A 14,569-nucleotide genomic window follows, 5' to 3' on the forward strand; every position below is an offset into this window, starting at 1 on the left:
GTTATGCATAAATAAATAAAAAATTATAACTTCGAGACGCGTTCCCGAACGGACCCGAGGACCACTAGACCCATTCCGTATAGACCTGGTCCGGACCCAGACAAGATGTGATCCGAGTCAGGGAAGCAGCTACTTTATTTTAGCTACTTTACTAGCCCGAGCTGATAAAGCAAGGAAGAAGGAGAGAGGTGCCGTCGGGCCATACTGTGAACGAGTGAAACAAGGAGCATGGAGGAGGGAGGGAGGGAGAGACGAGAGATTGCCATTAACCAAGCTGACTCGTGCTATAGTGGACTAATAGCTGCCATAGCTAGGTTTCCGGACAAGTAAGTTAAAATTACACATACCCGAAGCAATCATATCTGACCCCAGACCGTGACATTATTTTCAATTTTGGATCTGGACCATCTGGAAGGTTCTCCCATCTCCACAGAGGAACTCTGGTGCTCTGTCAGAGTGACCATCAGGTTCTTGGTCACCTCTCTGACCAAGGCCCTTCTCCTCCGATTGCTCAGTTTGGCTGGGTGGCCAGCTCTAGGAAGAGTCTTGCTGGTTCCAAACTTCTTCCATATAAAAATGGAGGCCACTGTGTTTTTGGGGACCTTCAATACTGCAGACATTTTTTGGTACCCTTCCCCAGATCTGTGCCTCAACACAATCCTGTCTCGGAGCTCTACGGACAATTCCTTTGAACTCATGGCTTGGTTTTTGCTCTGACATGCACTGTCAGCTGTGGGATCTTATATTGACAGGTGTGTGCCTTTCCAAATCATATCCAATCAATTGAATTTACCACAGGTGGACTTCAATCAAGTTGTAGAAATATTTCAAGGGTGATCAATGGAAACAGGATGCACCTGAGCTTAATTTCAAGTCTCATAGCAAAGGGTCTGAAGGCTTATAAGGTATTTCTGTTTTTATATTTGCAAACATTTCTAAAAATTTGTTTTCGCTTTTTCATTATGAGGTATTGTGTGTAGATTGTTGAGAACCATTTTTTATTGTATCACTTTTAGAATAAGGCTGTAACGTAACAAAATGTGGAAAAAGTAAAGGGGTCTGAATATTTCCGAATGCACTGTTTAAGCCATACAGTATGAGTGTACAAAGTATCCTTTCCATATCACCTCATATGGATGCATCAGCATTTGGATGCATTTGTACTCCATTGGCACTCAAGCGTAGGTTGCATTGTAGTGTACTTATTTAAAATGTGGACACAGACATGTTCAGCAATCAACTTAGATGATTGCTGAACATGTTATAGACCACTCAAAGCATATTAGAGATTTGAGCTTTCCTCAGTTCCTGCCTTTTAAGGAGTTTTTCCTAGCCACTGTGCGTCTGACTCTGCATTGTTTGCTCTTTGGGTTTGAGGCGCAGGTTGACGTTTATTGTCGTGAGGTCTTGTCCTGAAGGCAGAACTGAGCGATTTTCCCTTAGATAGGCCAGATGCAAAGTCAAAATTGACTACATTGTAAAAATGTATTAAAACAAAAATGTGCTTTTTGGTCTTAATTTAGGATTAAGGTTAGGCGTTGAGCCAGTAACCGAAAGGTTGCTGGATCGAATCCCCGAGATGACAAGGTAAAAATCTGTTATTCTGCCCCTGAACAAGGCAGTTAACCCACTGTTCCCTGGTAGGCCTTCATTGTAAATAAGAATTTATTCTTAACTGACTTGCATAGTTAAATAAAGGTTACATAAAAAAAATTACAAAAATAGTGGTGTGGTTAAGGTTAGGTTTAAAATCAGATTTTATGGCTTTGTGTCTGTGCCAGCTAGTGACCACTCTGCAGAGCTGCCTCCAGAACAAGAATAATATTTAAAAAAAGACTAACCTGCATTTTGTTTTATGCTGGGTATCTGTAAAGCACTTTGGGACAACTGCTGATGTAAAAAGGGCTAAATAAAAGACATTTGATTGATTGATTAGACACCACTTAAAGTATCCTTGTTATTATGCTGTTGCCATAGAGACGGATCACCGGGTTAACAGGAATGATGGACTTCCGTGCCGAAGGTTCTAACTCCCACGTCCAGTTTGAGATCCTGGGGACCAGCTACAGTGAGACGTTTGGGAAAGATGTCAAACGGGTGAGTCAATGTTGAACAACGCAAATGGTTATCCTGTTTTATTCACAGCTTTTTTCTGATATTGATCAATTGTGTTTCGGGAACATGCAAGAACATATGCAATCATGGACACAATGTGTATTCTAATTGTGTATTGGATCGTGCCTTAAGCTTTCAGTGGGGTTCAAAACCGTTCCATAACATACGTGTCAGCGAATACTTGTCAAGTGTCAGGAGGAAGAGTGCCCTCTACTGGAGATCTTTCACATCTCCAGGCAGGTAGTATAGTGGAGGTCGGTAACACTTTATATTAAGGTCCCTTAATTAACCATTTATAAACAGTTAGTAAAGCGTTTGCTTAACATTTATTAATCATTGCTCCTACATTTGTAAATGTCAATAAGCAGTCACTAAGTAGTAATATACACATTTATAAACACTATTTTAAATTATTGATTCACAATTTATAAGAATTATTAATAAGGTGTTTGATCATTATATTTACACAAGTTGTAAATTATTAATAATGAACTACTCATTTAATTTTAAACCAGTTATAAAGAAGTTATTGTCAACTCATAAGATTATTTATAAGGTATTTGTAAATGGTTGATTCATGGTTTGACTCACCATTTATATACATATTTATAAATGTATTTCTGTATGTCATGAATGGGATATTTATTAACTGTTAATAAGTACATTTGTAAATGTGAGTACACACACTTACAAATACTGTAGTTGATGATTAATGTAGATCCTTATAAACCATTTACTAAACACTAGAATGGCCGGGCCTCGACAAATACAATAGCTGCCCTTTTAACAGTCAAATAAATAAATGTAATATCCAACATCAATTGTTTGTTTAGGCGGGTCTTAAGAAACACTATGATATTTAGAAAATGTATTTCAAATTAACAGAATTATAAGGGCACAAGGCGAGACCCAGATGCAGATACAGGAGGCAGATGGTCGAGTCCAAGATGTTTATTAACAATCCAAAAGGGGTAGGCAAGAGAATGGTCGTGGACAGGCAAAAGGTCAAAACCAGTTCAGAGTTCCAGAGGTACAGAATGGCAGGCAGGCTCGAGGTCAGGGCAGGCAGAATGGTCAGGCAGGCGGGAATGGAGTCCAGAAAAACAAGCAAAGGTCAAAACTGGGAAGACTAGTAAAGAGAATAGAAAAGCAGGAGCACGGGAAAAACACGCTGGTTGACTTGAACATACAAGACTACCTGGTGCAGAGAGACAGGAAACGCAGGGATAAATACACTGGGGAAAATAAGCAACACCAGGAGGGGGTGGAGACAATCACAAGGACAGGTAACACAGATCAGAGCGTAACAGTACCCCCCCCCCCTCTCTAGGGACGCCACCTGGCATCCTACCTGGGCGCATACCTGGCTGACCGGGGTGTCGGCGGTGAAAATCGCCGATGAGGGCCGGGTCCAGGATGTCTTTTGCCGGAACCCAGCAACTCTCCTGTGGGCCATAACCCTCCCAGTCAACCAGATACTGGAAACCCCTGCCCCATGGTCGAACTCTCAGGAGGCATCTCACCATATACGCTGGCTGGCCATCGATGACACGGGGGGAGGGATGGGCCGAGAAGCAGACGACAGAGGACTGTGAGACAAGGGTTTAATCCTGGAAACAGGAAATATAGAGTGAACATGGAGGGTACGGGGAAACAGCAGACAGACAGCAGTGGGACTAATGACTCTAGAAATGGGGAAAGGACCAATGAAACGGGGGGGAAGTTTTCGGGATTCTACCCGGAGGAGTAGGTCCCAAGTGGAGAGCCATTCCCTCAGCCCGACCCGATATCGAGGAGCCAGAGTTCGGTGGCGGTCCGCTTGTCGCCGATACTTGGAGGTGGTCTTGAGAAGAGCCACCCTAGCTCTTTTCTAGGTACGCTGACAGCGGCGGACAAACATCTGGGCTGAAGGTACGTTGACCTCAAATTCTTGCTCTGGGAAGAGCGGGGGCTGATACCCCATGGAGCATTCAAAAGGGGATAGTCCAGTAGCCGAGCAAGGGAGAATGTTTCTGGCATATTCCACCCAGACCAGTTGCTGACTCCAGGTGGTGGGGTTACTGACAACCAGACACCGGAGTGTCGTCTCTATATCTTGATTGGCTCGCTCTGACTGGCCATTAGATTGGGGATGAAACCCAGAGGACAGGATGGCTGATGGGTTTCATAAGAATGCAGAATGCTTTCCAGAATTGGGACGAGAACTGAGGACCCCGGTCCGAGACAACGTCAACCGGGAGTCCATTGACGCATTAGACGTGCTGCACCATAAGCTGGGCCGTCTCCTTGGCTGAAGGTAACTTAGGAATGGGGATGAAATGGGCAGCCTTGGAGAATCTGTCCACCACCGTCAGAAGGGTGGTGTTGCCATCTGATGGAGGAAGCCCAGTGACGAAATCCAGAGGAATATGGGACCAGGAGCGATGAGGGACAGGAAGTGGCTGTAGAAGGCCAGATGGAGCTTGCCACGGCGTCTTTCTTTGTGCGCATACCATGCATGCGGCGACGATGGCCAGTTCGTACTATAAGGGCCCAAGGCGAGACCCAGATGCAGACACAGGAGGCAGATGGTTAGAGTCCAAGATGTTTATTAACAATCCAAAAGTTGTAGGCAAGAGAATGGTCGTGGCCAGGCAAAAGGTCAAAACCAGTTCAGAGTTCCAGAGGTACAGAATGGCAGGCAGGCTCGAGGTCAGGCCAGGCAGAATGGTCAGGCAGGCGGGAATGGAGTCCAGAAAAACAGGCATAGGTGAAAACCGGGAAGACTAGTAAAAGAGAATAGAAAAGCAGGAGCACTGGAAAAACACGCTGGTTGACTTGAACATACAAGACGAACTGGCACAGAGAGACAGGAAACACAGGGATAAATACACTGGGGAAAATAAGCGACACCTCGAGGGTGTGGACAGGTGAAACAGATCAGAGCGTGACAAGAATAGCATGTTTTGTTCTTTTGAAATACAATTGAAATGTGGAATTCTTTTGAAGTTCAGTCTACCTTCAGGTCAAAACTGTTCTTTGCCAATATATTTTCAACATGGTGATGGACGAAGGATAAGGCTTGAACATTTTCCTCAAACCAGCGATGGAAGGTGTCACTGTACTCCAAATTATCCCATTTATCCAACCTGCGGAATTGAGATACTTTAAATAATGCAAATGTTTCATAATACTGCTTTTTTCGTAAGCATGCTAGGCTAGCAAATTGGCCATATACCACGCCCCCTCAGGCCTTATTGCTTAAGCATACCATTCATAACCTATATAAATACATGTATAAATATACATATAAATGGTGAGTCAATCCATTAATCAACCATTTAACATGCCTTATAAATAATCTTATGAGTTGACAATAACTCCTTTATAACCAGTTTATATGTACATTTGTAGTATATTATTAATTATTTACAAATTGTGAACATACTGTGATCCAATGACTCTATATATGAATGGACAAAGCAATCGATCACGTGACACCATTTATTCCTATGTGAAAACTCAATAGCGCACTAAAGCTAAATTAAGTTGGAAAGATGGGCATGTTGAGCTACTCCAGGAAGTGACATTGCAGGCTAGCTCATTGCTGCCCCCTCTCATTGACTAACTCAAGTTGAAGGCCGACCATGGTACTGCAGGCTGCCATTAGCAGCTCAATTATCCTTATAACTTCTTCTGTGCGATTTTAAAATAAATCGGTTCAAGGACATACATCTGGTGTATAAGAATCAATTATTGGTACCATGATTGTCTCCAAAAATATATATATTTACACGAAAATTTACCACAAATATAGCTTTATTTCCATTCACAATAATGTGGGTTCTTGTTTTTTGCTAACAATGCCTGCAGTACTACTTTTTGACTTTGAACTTCCCTGCTATGATCAAACACCTTATTAATTATCTTATAAATCATTAATAAATCGTTTAAAGTGTTTATAAATGTTTACAGAACTATTTAGAGATTGCATATTGACATTTACAAATATAAGAACAATGATAAATAGTAAGTAAACTATTTACAAACTGTTTATAAATGGTTTAATAAGGGACCTTAATATAAAGTGCTCCCTGGAGGTCAGACAAACACAGCAATACCAGCTTAAAGAGATGCATAATATGTTCTGCAGGTGCAGTGTTGTAGTGTGTCAATAACTATCGCAGACTATTTACTTCTGATACTCATTAGTGGGCCAGTTATCTAAAATGGAAAAACCACAAGTGGAAATTAGACAACATCAATAAGGAGACAAAACATCAATAAATATTGTGTGTGTGTGTGTGTGTGTGTGTGTCTGTGCATGTGTATATGTGTGCCTGTGGTGTGCAAGTCTGCGTGTGTGCGTACATGCAAGTGTGTGTGTGAAAACGAACTAACCATAATCACAAATAGTATGCTTTGTTTGTGTGCACTGTGCGAGTTGTTGTTTTGTTGATGCTTCTGTCCTGGTTCAGTCACAAAGTTACTGCAGAATTAAGAGGAATTGAGTTTACTGGCAATCAATGTGGAGCAGGGAGTGACTGGGAGCTGTAATGAAGATTTAATCACTAGACTACCTAACTGGAATTATTAAGCCAATTCATCATACTATGGCCATTAGCAATTGCAGAAAACACACACACACACACACACACACACACACACACACACACGCTACACAGAATAAGCAACACATGCATACTATACACATGGTCACATGAGTACACACTTCCTTAGCTGAAAAACATGTGCAGACATATAGATACAGACACAAACACTGGAGCATTATTTTCTTGAAATCATTAGAGGCACCCAGGCAGGGCATGGGAGGGCCAGCTAATGGCATGCCAAATGCATTCAGTGTTGTTGTTCATTATCAGTATGCCTGTCTGCCTTCCTCTTGGAGCATGGCCATTTACTGGGGAAACCAGACACAAACACAAGTACCTCTCCTCCGTCCCATTTAATGGCCTGTTCATATGTTCCTGGTGAGGAGTGTGGAATTGATTCAGCTATCACACAGGTCGACCATCACAAACAACATTGTCTCGCTCAGGAAAATAATTTTGTCCGTACCGATGCGTGTTGAGTAGGCTTTGAGGACATTAAAGGGACATTTCACTGCTGCTCTATTTTGTTATCTATAGGTCCATTAGTTATTAACATATCATACGTGTCATAAACATTTCAAATTTCCTCACTACACGCAAATACGAGCGTTTCTGCATCTCACCGGTAGAAATGAGCCAGCAACATTTCCTGGTTGTAAGCAAACCACATTATCCAGAATTCATAGTGATTTCAGGATGTGGAGGACCAGCCCGTGGTGTAACTAGGTGCTGTTGCGGTGACCGTATTACCACCACAACTGCAGTCATGAGTCATGACCTCAGTAAAATTCCATGTGACCGTAGAGTCACGGTAGTCTCCTCTTATGCACTCTGGACATGCTTTGTTAGTACCCAACTCACTAACGATCATCAGGTTACTAATGGTCTGGTACTCAGGGCAGATTAGAGCTTATACATATATGCATTGGCTTATATATATATATATGAGCCGTACCCGAAAAAAATATGAATTAAAAAAAGGATTGTGCCATTATACAATAGATAGTCCTTCCTCATATTATGCACAGCAGAAAAATATAAAAATAATTGATTTAAGATGTCTTTGGTACATAATTAGTCTAACCTATACGCCAAAATTAAACAAATTCAGAGCTAGCCTAGAATTATAGTGGATTTGTATTTGATTTTGAATAGCCTAGTAATAGGGATTTTTTTATATTTTCATAATTCATAGTCTGACCCATTACCTACAGAATATCTCACCACCATGTGTTTCAATCTCCTCCCCTCTCTCCTTAATTCCTTTCTCAAGCACGCAGAAAGATGGGTTGTCGACAGTTTAATGAAATATATTTTGTTGTGAAAACATGTTACTATCGATGTTTCCAAACAGATTTCACTTGGGTTGGAGAGCCCATGGCATACAGAGTTTGTGCGGAATATCACCGGTTGCACAGCTAGAGGCTGCATGCTCCTCAAACAGTGGTTGATTCTGACACCTATGTGAGAATGCTGTTCATTGACTACAGCTCAGCATTCAACACCATAGTGCCCAGGAAGCTCATCACTAAGCTAAGGACCCTGAGACTAAACACCTCCCTCTGAAACTGGATCCTGGACTCCCTGACGGGCTGCCCCCAGGTGGTAAGGGTAGGTTACAACACGTCTGCCACGCTTATCCTCAACACTGGGGTCCCTCAGGGGTGTGTACTTAGTCCCCTCCTGTACTCCCTGTTCACCCACGACTGCATGGCCAAACACGAGTCCAACACCATCATTAAGTTTGCTGACGACACAACAGTGGTAGGCCTGATCACTGACAACAATGAGACAGGCTATAGGGAGGTCAGAGAACTGGCAGTGTGGTGCCAGGACAATAACCTCTCTCTCAATGTGAGCAAGACACAGGAGCTGATCGTGGACTACAGAAAAAGGCGGGCTAAACGGACCCCCATTAACATCGACAGGGCTGTAGTGGAGTGGGTCGAGAGTTTCAAGTTCCTTGAAACTTCCACCAACAAACTAGCATGGTCCAAACTCACCGAGACAGTCATGAAGAGGGCAAGACAAAACCTTTTCCCCCTCAGGAGACTGAAAAGATTTGGTATGGGTCCCCCGATCCTCAAAAAATCCAGTCACCCAAGTCATGGACTCTTTTCTCTGCTAGTGCATGGCAAGCGGTACCGGAGCACCAAGTCTAGGACCAAAAGGCTCCTTAACAGCTTCTACCCCCAAGCCATAAGACTGCTGAACAATTAATCAAATGGCCACCGGACTATTTACATTGACACGCCCCCCCCCCCATTTTTTTGTACACTGCTGCTACTCACTGTTTATTATCTATGCATAGTGTTGTGTCTTTGGCATCATTAAACTGAAGACTTATTTTTATTTTATCGAATCAATTCTCTGTAATTATTATTACGTGATTAACTAATCAGGTAGATGTAATTAACTAGGAAGTCGGGGCACTAAGGAAAATATTCCTAATATAACTTTCAGATATTTTAATATCTGATCAATTAGTCTTCTAATTAACCTGTTAGGGCTAGGGGGCAGTATTTACACGGCCGGATAAAAAACGTACCTGATTTAATCTGGTTACTACTCCTGCCCAGTAACTAGAATATGCATATAATTATTGGCTTTGGATAGAAAACACCCTAAAGTTTCTAAAACTGTTTGAATGGTGTCTGTGAGTATAACAGAACTCATATGGCAGGCAAAAACCTGAGAAGGTTTCATGCAGGAAGTGGCCTGTCTGACAAGGAGTCGTTCTTCTTGTCTCTGTTTATTGAAGAGTGGGGATCTTAGCTGAGAAAATTGATTTTAAACAGCGGTTGACATGCTTCGAAGTACGGTAATGAAATATTTAGAAATCTTTGTCACGAAATGCGCCGTGCACGTGACCCTTATTTACCATTGGGATAGTGTCTTGAACGCACGAACAAAACGCCGCTGATGGAACATAACTATGGATTATTTTGGACCAAACCTACATTTGTTATTGAAGTAGAAGTCCTGGGAGTGCATTCTGACGAAGAACAGGAAAGGTAATCAAACTTTTCTAATAGTAAATCTGACTTTGGTGAGTGCTAAACTTGGTGGGTGTCTAAATAGCTAGCCCTGTGATGCCGGGCTATCTACTTAGAATATTGCAAAATGTGCTTTCACCGAAAAGCTATTATAAAATCGGACATATCGAGTGCATAGAGGAGTTCTGTATCTATAATTCTTAAAATAATTGTTATGCTTTTTGTGAACGTTTATCGAGAGTAATTTAGTAAATTGTTAGTAAATTCATCGGAAGTTTGCGGGGGGTATGCTAGTTCTGAACGTCACATGCTAATGTAAAAAGCTGTTTTTTGATATAAATATGAACTTGATTGAACAAAACATGCATGTATTGTATAACATAATGTCCTAGGTGTGTCATCTGATGAAGATCATCAAAGGTTAGTGCTGCATTTAGCTGTCTTCTGGGTTTTTGTGACATTATATGCTAGCTTGAAAAATGGGTGTCTGATTATTTCTGGCTGGGTACTCTGCTGACATAATCTAATGTTTTGCTTTCGTTGTAAAGCCTTTTTGAAATCGGACAGTGTGGTTAGATTAACGAGAGTCTTGTTTTTAAATAGCTGTAAAATAGTAATATGTTTGAGAAATTGAAGTAATAACATTTCTAAGGTATTTGAAAATCGCGCCACAGGATTCAACTGGCTGTTACGTAGGTGGGACGATTTGGTGCCACCTGCCCTAGAGAGGTTAACAAATTATTCTTTACCTCACGTTAGTCTCATTCCAAGCTCCGTAAATTGTTGGTTATCTGCACGAACCCAGTCTTCACTATGAGTCATCCATACATCAATTGTATTAAATCATTTATTTATTAACTTACTAAATAATCACAGAAATGCACACAAACAAACAGTAGATATAGTTACAAGGAAATGATAGCGGCGTTTTCCTAGTGGGATAAACCGGTATCGCGGTTTGGTGGACAGAAGGGAAGTGGGGGTCGACTGAGATAAAAGACACTACAAAGTGATAATTAGAACAATTGTAATGCTAATCCTTTGCACATGAACGCTCACTCATTTGGGAATAATTGCAATCAATATATATATTTACGCTCAGTGTGTCGCCGTGATCTCTGTTGGAAAGTTTGTTTCTGTTGGAGAGTTTGTCCGCCCTCTCTCTCTCTGCCGTGGTTAGGATGGATAGTTCAGTGTAATGTTCGGCAAAGTGGTTATAGAATAGATGTTTCGGCGGTTGTCGGTCTTTGCGTTCAATGATACTGAATTCCTAGCTGCAGACTAGTAATTAGTATCAACGATTTGGTCTTATTCTGTCGGTTCGATAGTCTCAGAGTTTAACCACGTGGTATGGTTAAGAATTCAGCCATGGGCTCAAACCTTAGTCCTCTCGTAATTGAGGTAAGCTTGGTCTCTACTCAAACCTTAGCCCTCTCGTAATTGAGAGAAGCATGGTCTGAAGATAAATTCCCAAGGTGGGGGTTATATTCGGAAGAGCAGAAAGGGGCTGTCCCATGACGCCAGATCAATGTCTGTGCTCATGGGGTATGATTTAGTTAAACTCCAAAGGGAATTGGAGTTTCCTTCATTAAACAGAATACAATCATATTACATAATTTCACAAATAGTTTCATCTTTGCTCATTCATTTTATACAACAATTAGATGAAAGCCTCACAACTGAGACTCTTGTATAAACAGGGTTATGGTAATGTCGCTGTATTGTCTCTCATGAGTTTCACAAAATTGTACCAAACGGACCAGTTCGTAGCTGGCCATTTATACATTCTCCAGAACGTGAATATTGTTCAGTTCTCAAGTTCTGTGAGGTGGAAGAAGTTCCTTTGTTCTCTCTATGAAAACTCACTCTCTCTCTACTGTCTGGCCATGAGGAAGAATCTCCTCCGGGGAATTTATGACCTGCCTAACAGCAGCCTGGGTGTACGAGAGAGAGAGAGAGAGAGAGAGAGAGAGAGAGGGGGATGGTGCTCGCTGTACCCAAAGAGGGCAACGTCATAACAATAGTCACTTCACCCCTACCTACATATACAAATTACCTCAACTACCTATACCCCCGCACACTGACTCGGTACCGGTACCCCCTGTATATGGCCTTGTTATTTTATTGTGTTACTTTTTATAATTTTTTACTATAGTTTATTTGGTAAATACTTTCTTAACTCTTTTTGAACTGCAGTTGGTTAAGGGCTTGTAAGTAAGTGTTTCACGGTAAGGTCTACGCTTGTTGTATTCAGCGTATGTGACAAATAAAGTGTGATATACCTTAGGCGGCAGGTAGCCTAGTGTTTAGTGCATTGGGCCAGTAACCAAAAGGTTGCTAGATCGAATCCCTGAGCTGACAAGGTAAAAATCTGTCGTTCTGCCCCTGAACAAGGCAGTTAACCCACTGTTCCTAGGCCGTCATTGTAAATAAGAATTTGTTCTTTACTGACTTAAATAAAGGTTTAATTTTGTTTAATGATATGTGGAGTGAAATAACCAGAGTATCCTACCCTGCAGGAGTGAAAAACGAACCAGAGGGAAAGTGGCCTCCATTCACTATTTGAGTGCATAAAGATGACATGTATTTTTTCCCCTGCCCCTGTTCCTGCCAATTTGATAATGGGCCATTCTAATCTAAACTAATTTTACATATTAGTAAAGACAAGATTAAATGAGTTAATGGGTGAAAATATGATCACTTGATGAGAGAACAGTGAGGCAGGGCTCAGAGCTCTAGCTTTTTGTGTGACTCAAATCATCACTATCACCAATAGCCTATAGTCGCATCATGCAGCCCATATACATTTTGATTTCTAAGACATTCAAAGGTTTGTATTATTCACAACTAAACTTGCCCCTTCATATGTGCAGTCACTCCAGAATGGGAAAAAAAGTAAAACATTTTTGTCATTTAGCAGACACTCTTATCCAGAGCGACTTACATACATTTTCATGCTTTTTTCATACTGGTTCCCCATGGGAATCGAACCCACAACCCTGGCGTTGCAAGCACCATGCTCTACCAACTATTTAATTCAGCTAAGTTAAATTACATTCTTCTTACTATAAAAGCATATAAAATAATGGCACTTATAAGCATATGATGTCTGCTAAATGAACAAGCCTACAGCCTATGGCATGGTGCATAGCCAGATAACATACAGTAGGCCAACTCATATTCTGTTCTTCTGAAACATTTTTTGTTCTTCATATCATACTGTTTCTTTAGCCTCTTTGGTATAGGGGGCAGTATTGAGAATTTTGGAAAAAATATGTTCCCATTTTTAACTGCCTCCTACACCAACTCAGAAGCTAGAATATGCATATTATTGTTCAGGTTTGGATAGAAAACACTCTGAATTTTCTAAAACTGTTTGAATGGTGTCTGTGAGTATAACAGAACTCCTATGGCAGGCAAAAACCTGACAAGGTTTCAAGCAGGAAGTACCCTGTCTGACAAGGAGTCGTGCGTCTTACCTCTTTTTATTGAAAAGTAAGGATCTTAGCTGTAACGTGACAATTCCCAGGGCTCCAATAGGCTCTCAGAGCCCGCGAAATAACTGAAGGTTTACGAGGGAACCTCAGGTTGAAATATATTATCGCCTTTTGTAAGTGGATGCTCGGAGGACCTTTCAATGATGCGCGTGCATGAGTCGCTTCTGAGGAGAAATTTTATTCGGCTGTTTAGGCTCAATGCATACTCCCGGTCGGAATATTAACACTTCTCTACGACATAAATGGCATAAAAATTGGTTTTAAACAGCGGTTGACATGCTTCGAAGTACGGTAATGGAATATTTAGACATTTTTGACACGCCAATGCGCCATGCGCGACACCGCGAAGAAGCATTCTAGAACTCACGAACAAAACGTCGCTGTTGGAATATAACGATGGATTATTTGGGACCAAACCAACATTTGTTATTGAAGTAGAAGTCCTGGCAGTGTATTCTGATGAAGAACAAGCAAGGTAAGAACATTTTTCTTATAGGAAATGTGATTTTGGTGGAGGCTGAACTGGGTGGGTATCTAAATAGCTAGCCCTGTAATGCCGGGCTATGTACTTAGATTATTGCAAAATGTGCTTCATCCGAAAAGCTATTTTAAAATCGGACATATCGAGTGCATAGAGGGGTAATGTATCTATAATTCTTAAAATAATTGTTATGCTTTTTGTGAACGTTTATCGTGAGTAATTTAGTAAAATCACCGGAAGTGTTCGGTGGGAATGCTAGTTCTGAACGTCATATGCTAATGTAAAAAGCTGGTTTTTGATATAAATATGAACTTGATTGAACAGACATGCATGTATTGTATAACACAATGTCCTAGGTGTGTCATCTGATGAAGATCATCAAAGGTTAGTGCTGCATTTAGATATGGTTTGGGTTTATGTGACATGATATGCTAGCTTGAAAAATGGCTGTGTGATTATTTCTGGCTGGGTACTCTGCTGACATAATCTAATGTTTTGCTTTTGTTGTAAAGCCTTTTTGAAATCGGACAGTGGGGTTAGATTAACGAGATTCTTGTCTTTAAATAGCTGTGAAATAGTCATATGTTTGAGAAATTGAAGTTATAGCATTTCTAACGATTCAAAAATCGCGCCACTGGATTGAAGTGGCTGTTACGTAGGTGGGACGAAATCGTCCCACATAGCCCAGAGAGGTTAAACCTGCCTAACATAAATAATACATTTATTGTGATTGTGTATATTAATAGATTTTTTTGACTTTTTTTCTATGTAGATATTCCAAAGGTGTGCATCAGTGGCTTGTATGTGTGGAGGCCTGGAGATGCTAAATGTGTTTATGTTAATTATTGGTCAATTACTGTGAGACTTTTGCATGACAATAACCAGCTG

At 41.1% G+C, this 14,569-nt stretch overlaps 1 protein-coding gene across 1 annotated transcript in view; it reads left to right on the forward strand.

Annotated features, from left to right (window-relative positions):
* Positions 1 to 14,569, forward strand: part of LOC115153257 (glutamate receptor ionotropic, delta-1) — a 454,984-nt gene that overhangs the window by 359,426 nt on the left and 80,989 nt on the right. Inside the window, exon 8 of the mRNA XM_029698512.1 lies at positions 1,978 to 2,097. Within this exon, the coding sequence (XP_029554372.1) occupies positions 1,978 to 2,097 (120 nt within the window). The remainder of the gene's footprint in view (positions 1 to 1,977; positions 2,098 to 14,569) is intronic.

Source organism: Salmo trutta, chromosome 18, assembly GCF_901001165.1.
Source record: "Salmo trutta chromosome 18, fSalTru1.1, whole genome shotgun sequence".
Lineage (NCBI taxonomy): Eukaryota > Metazoa > Chordata > Actinopteri > Salmoniformes > Salmonidae > Salmo > Salmo trutta.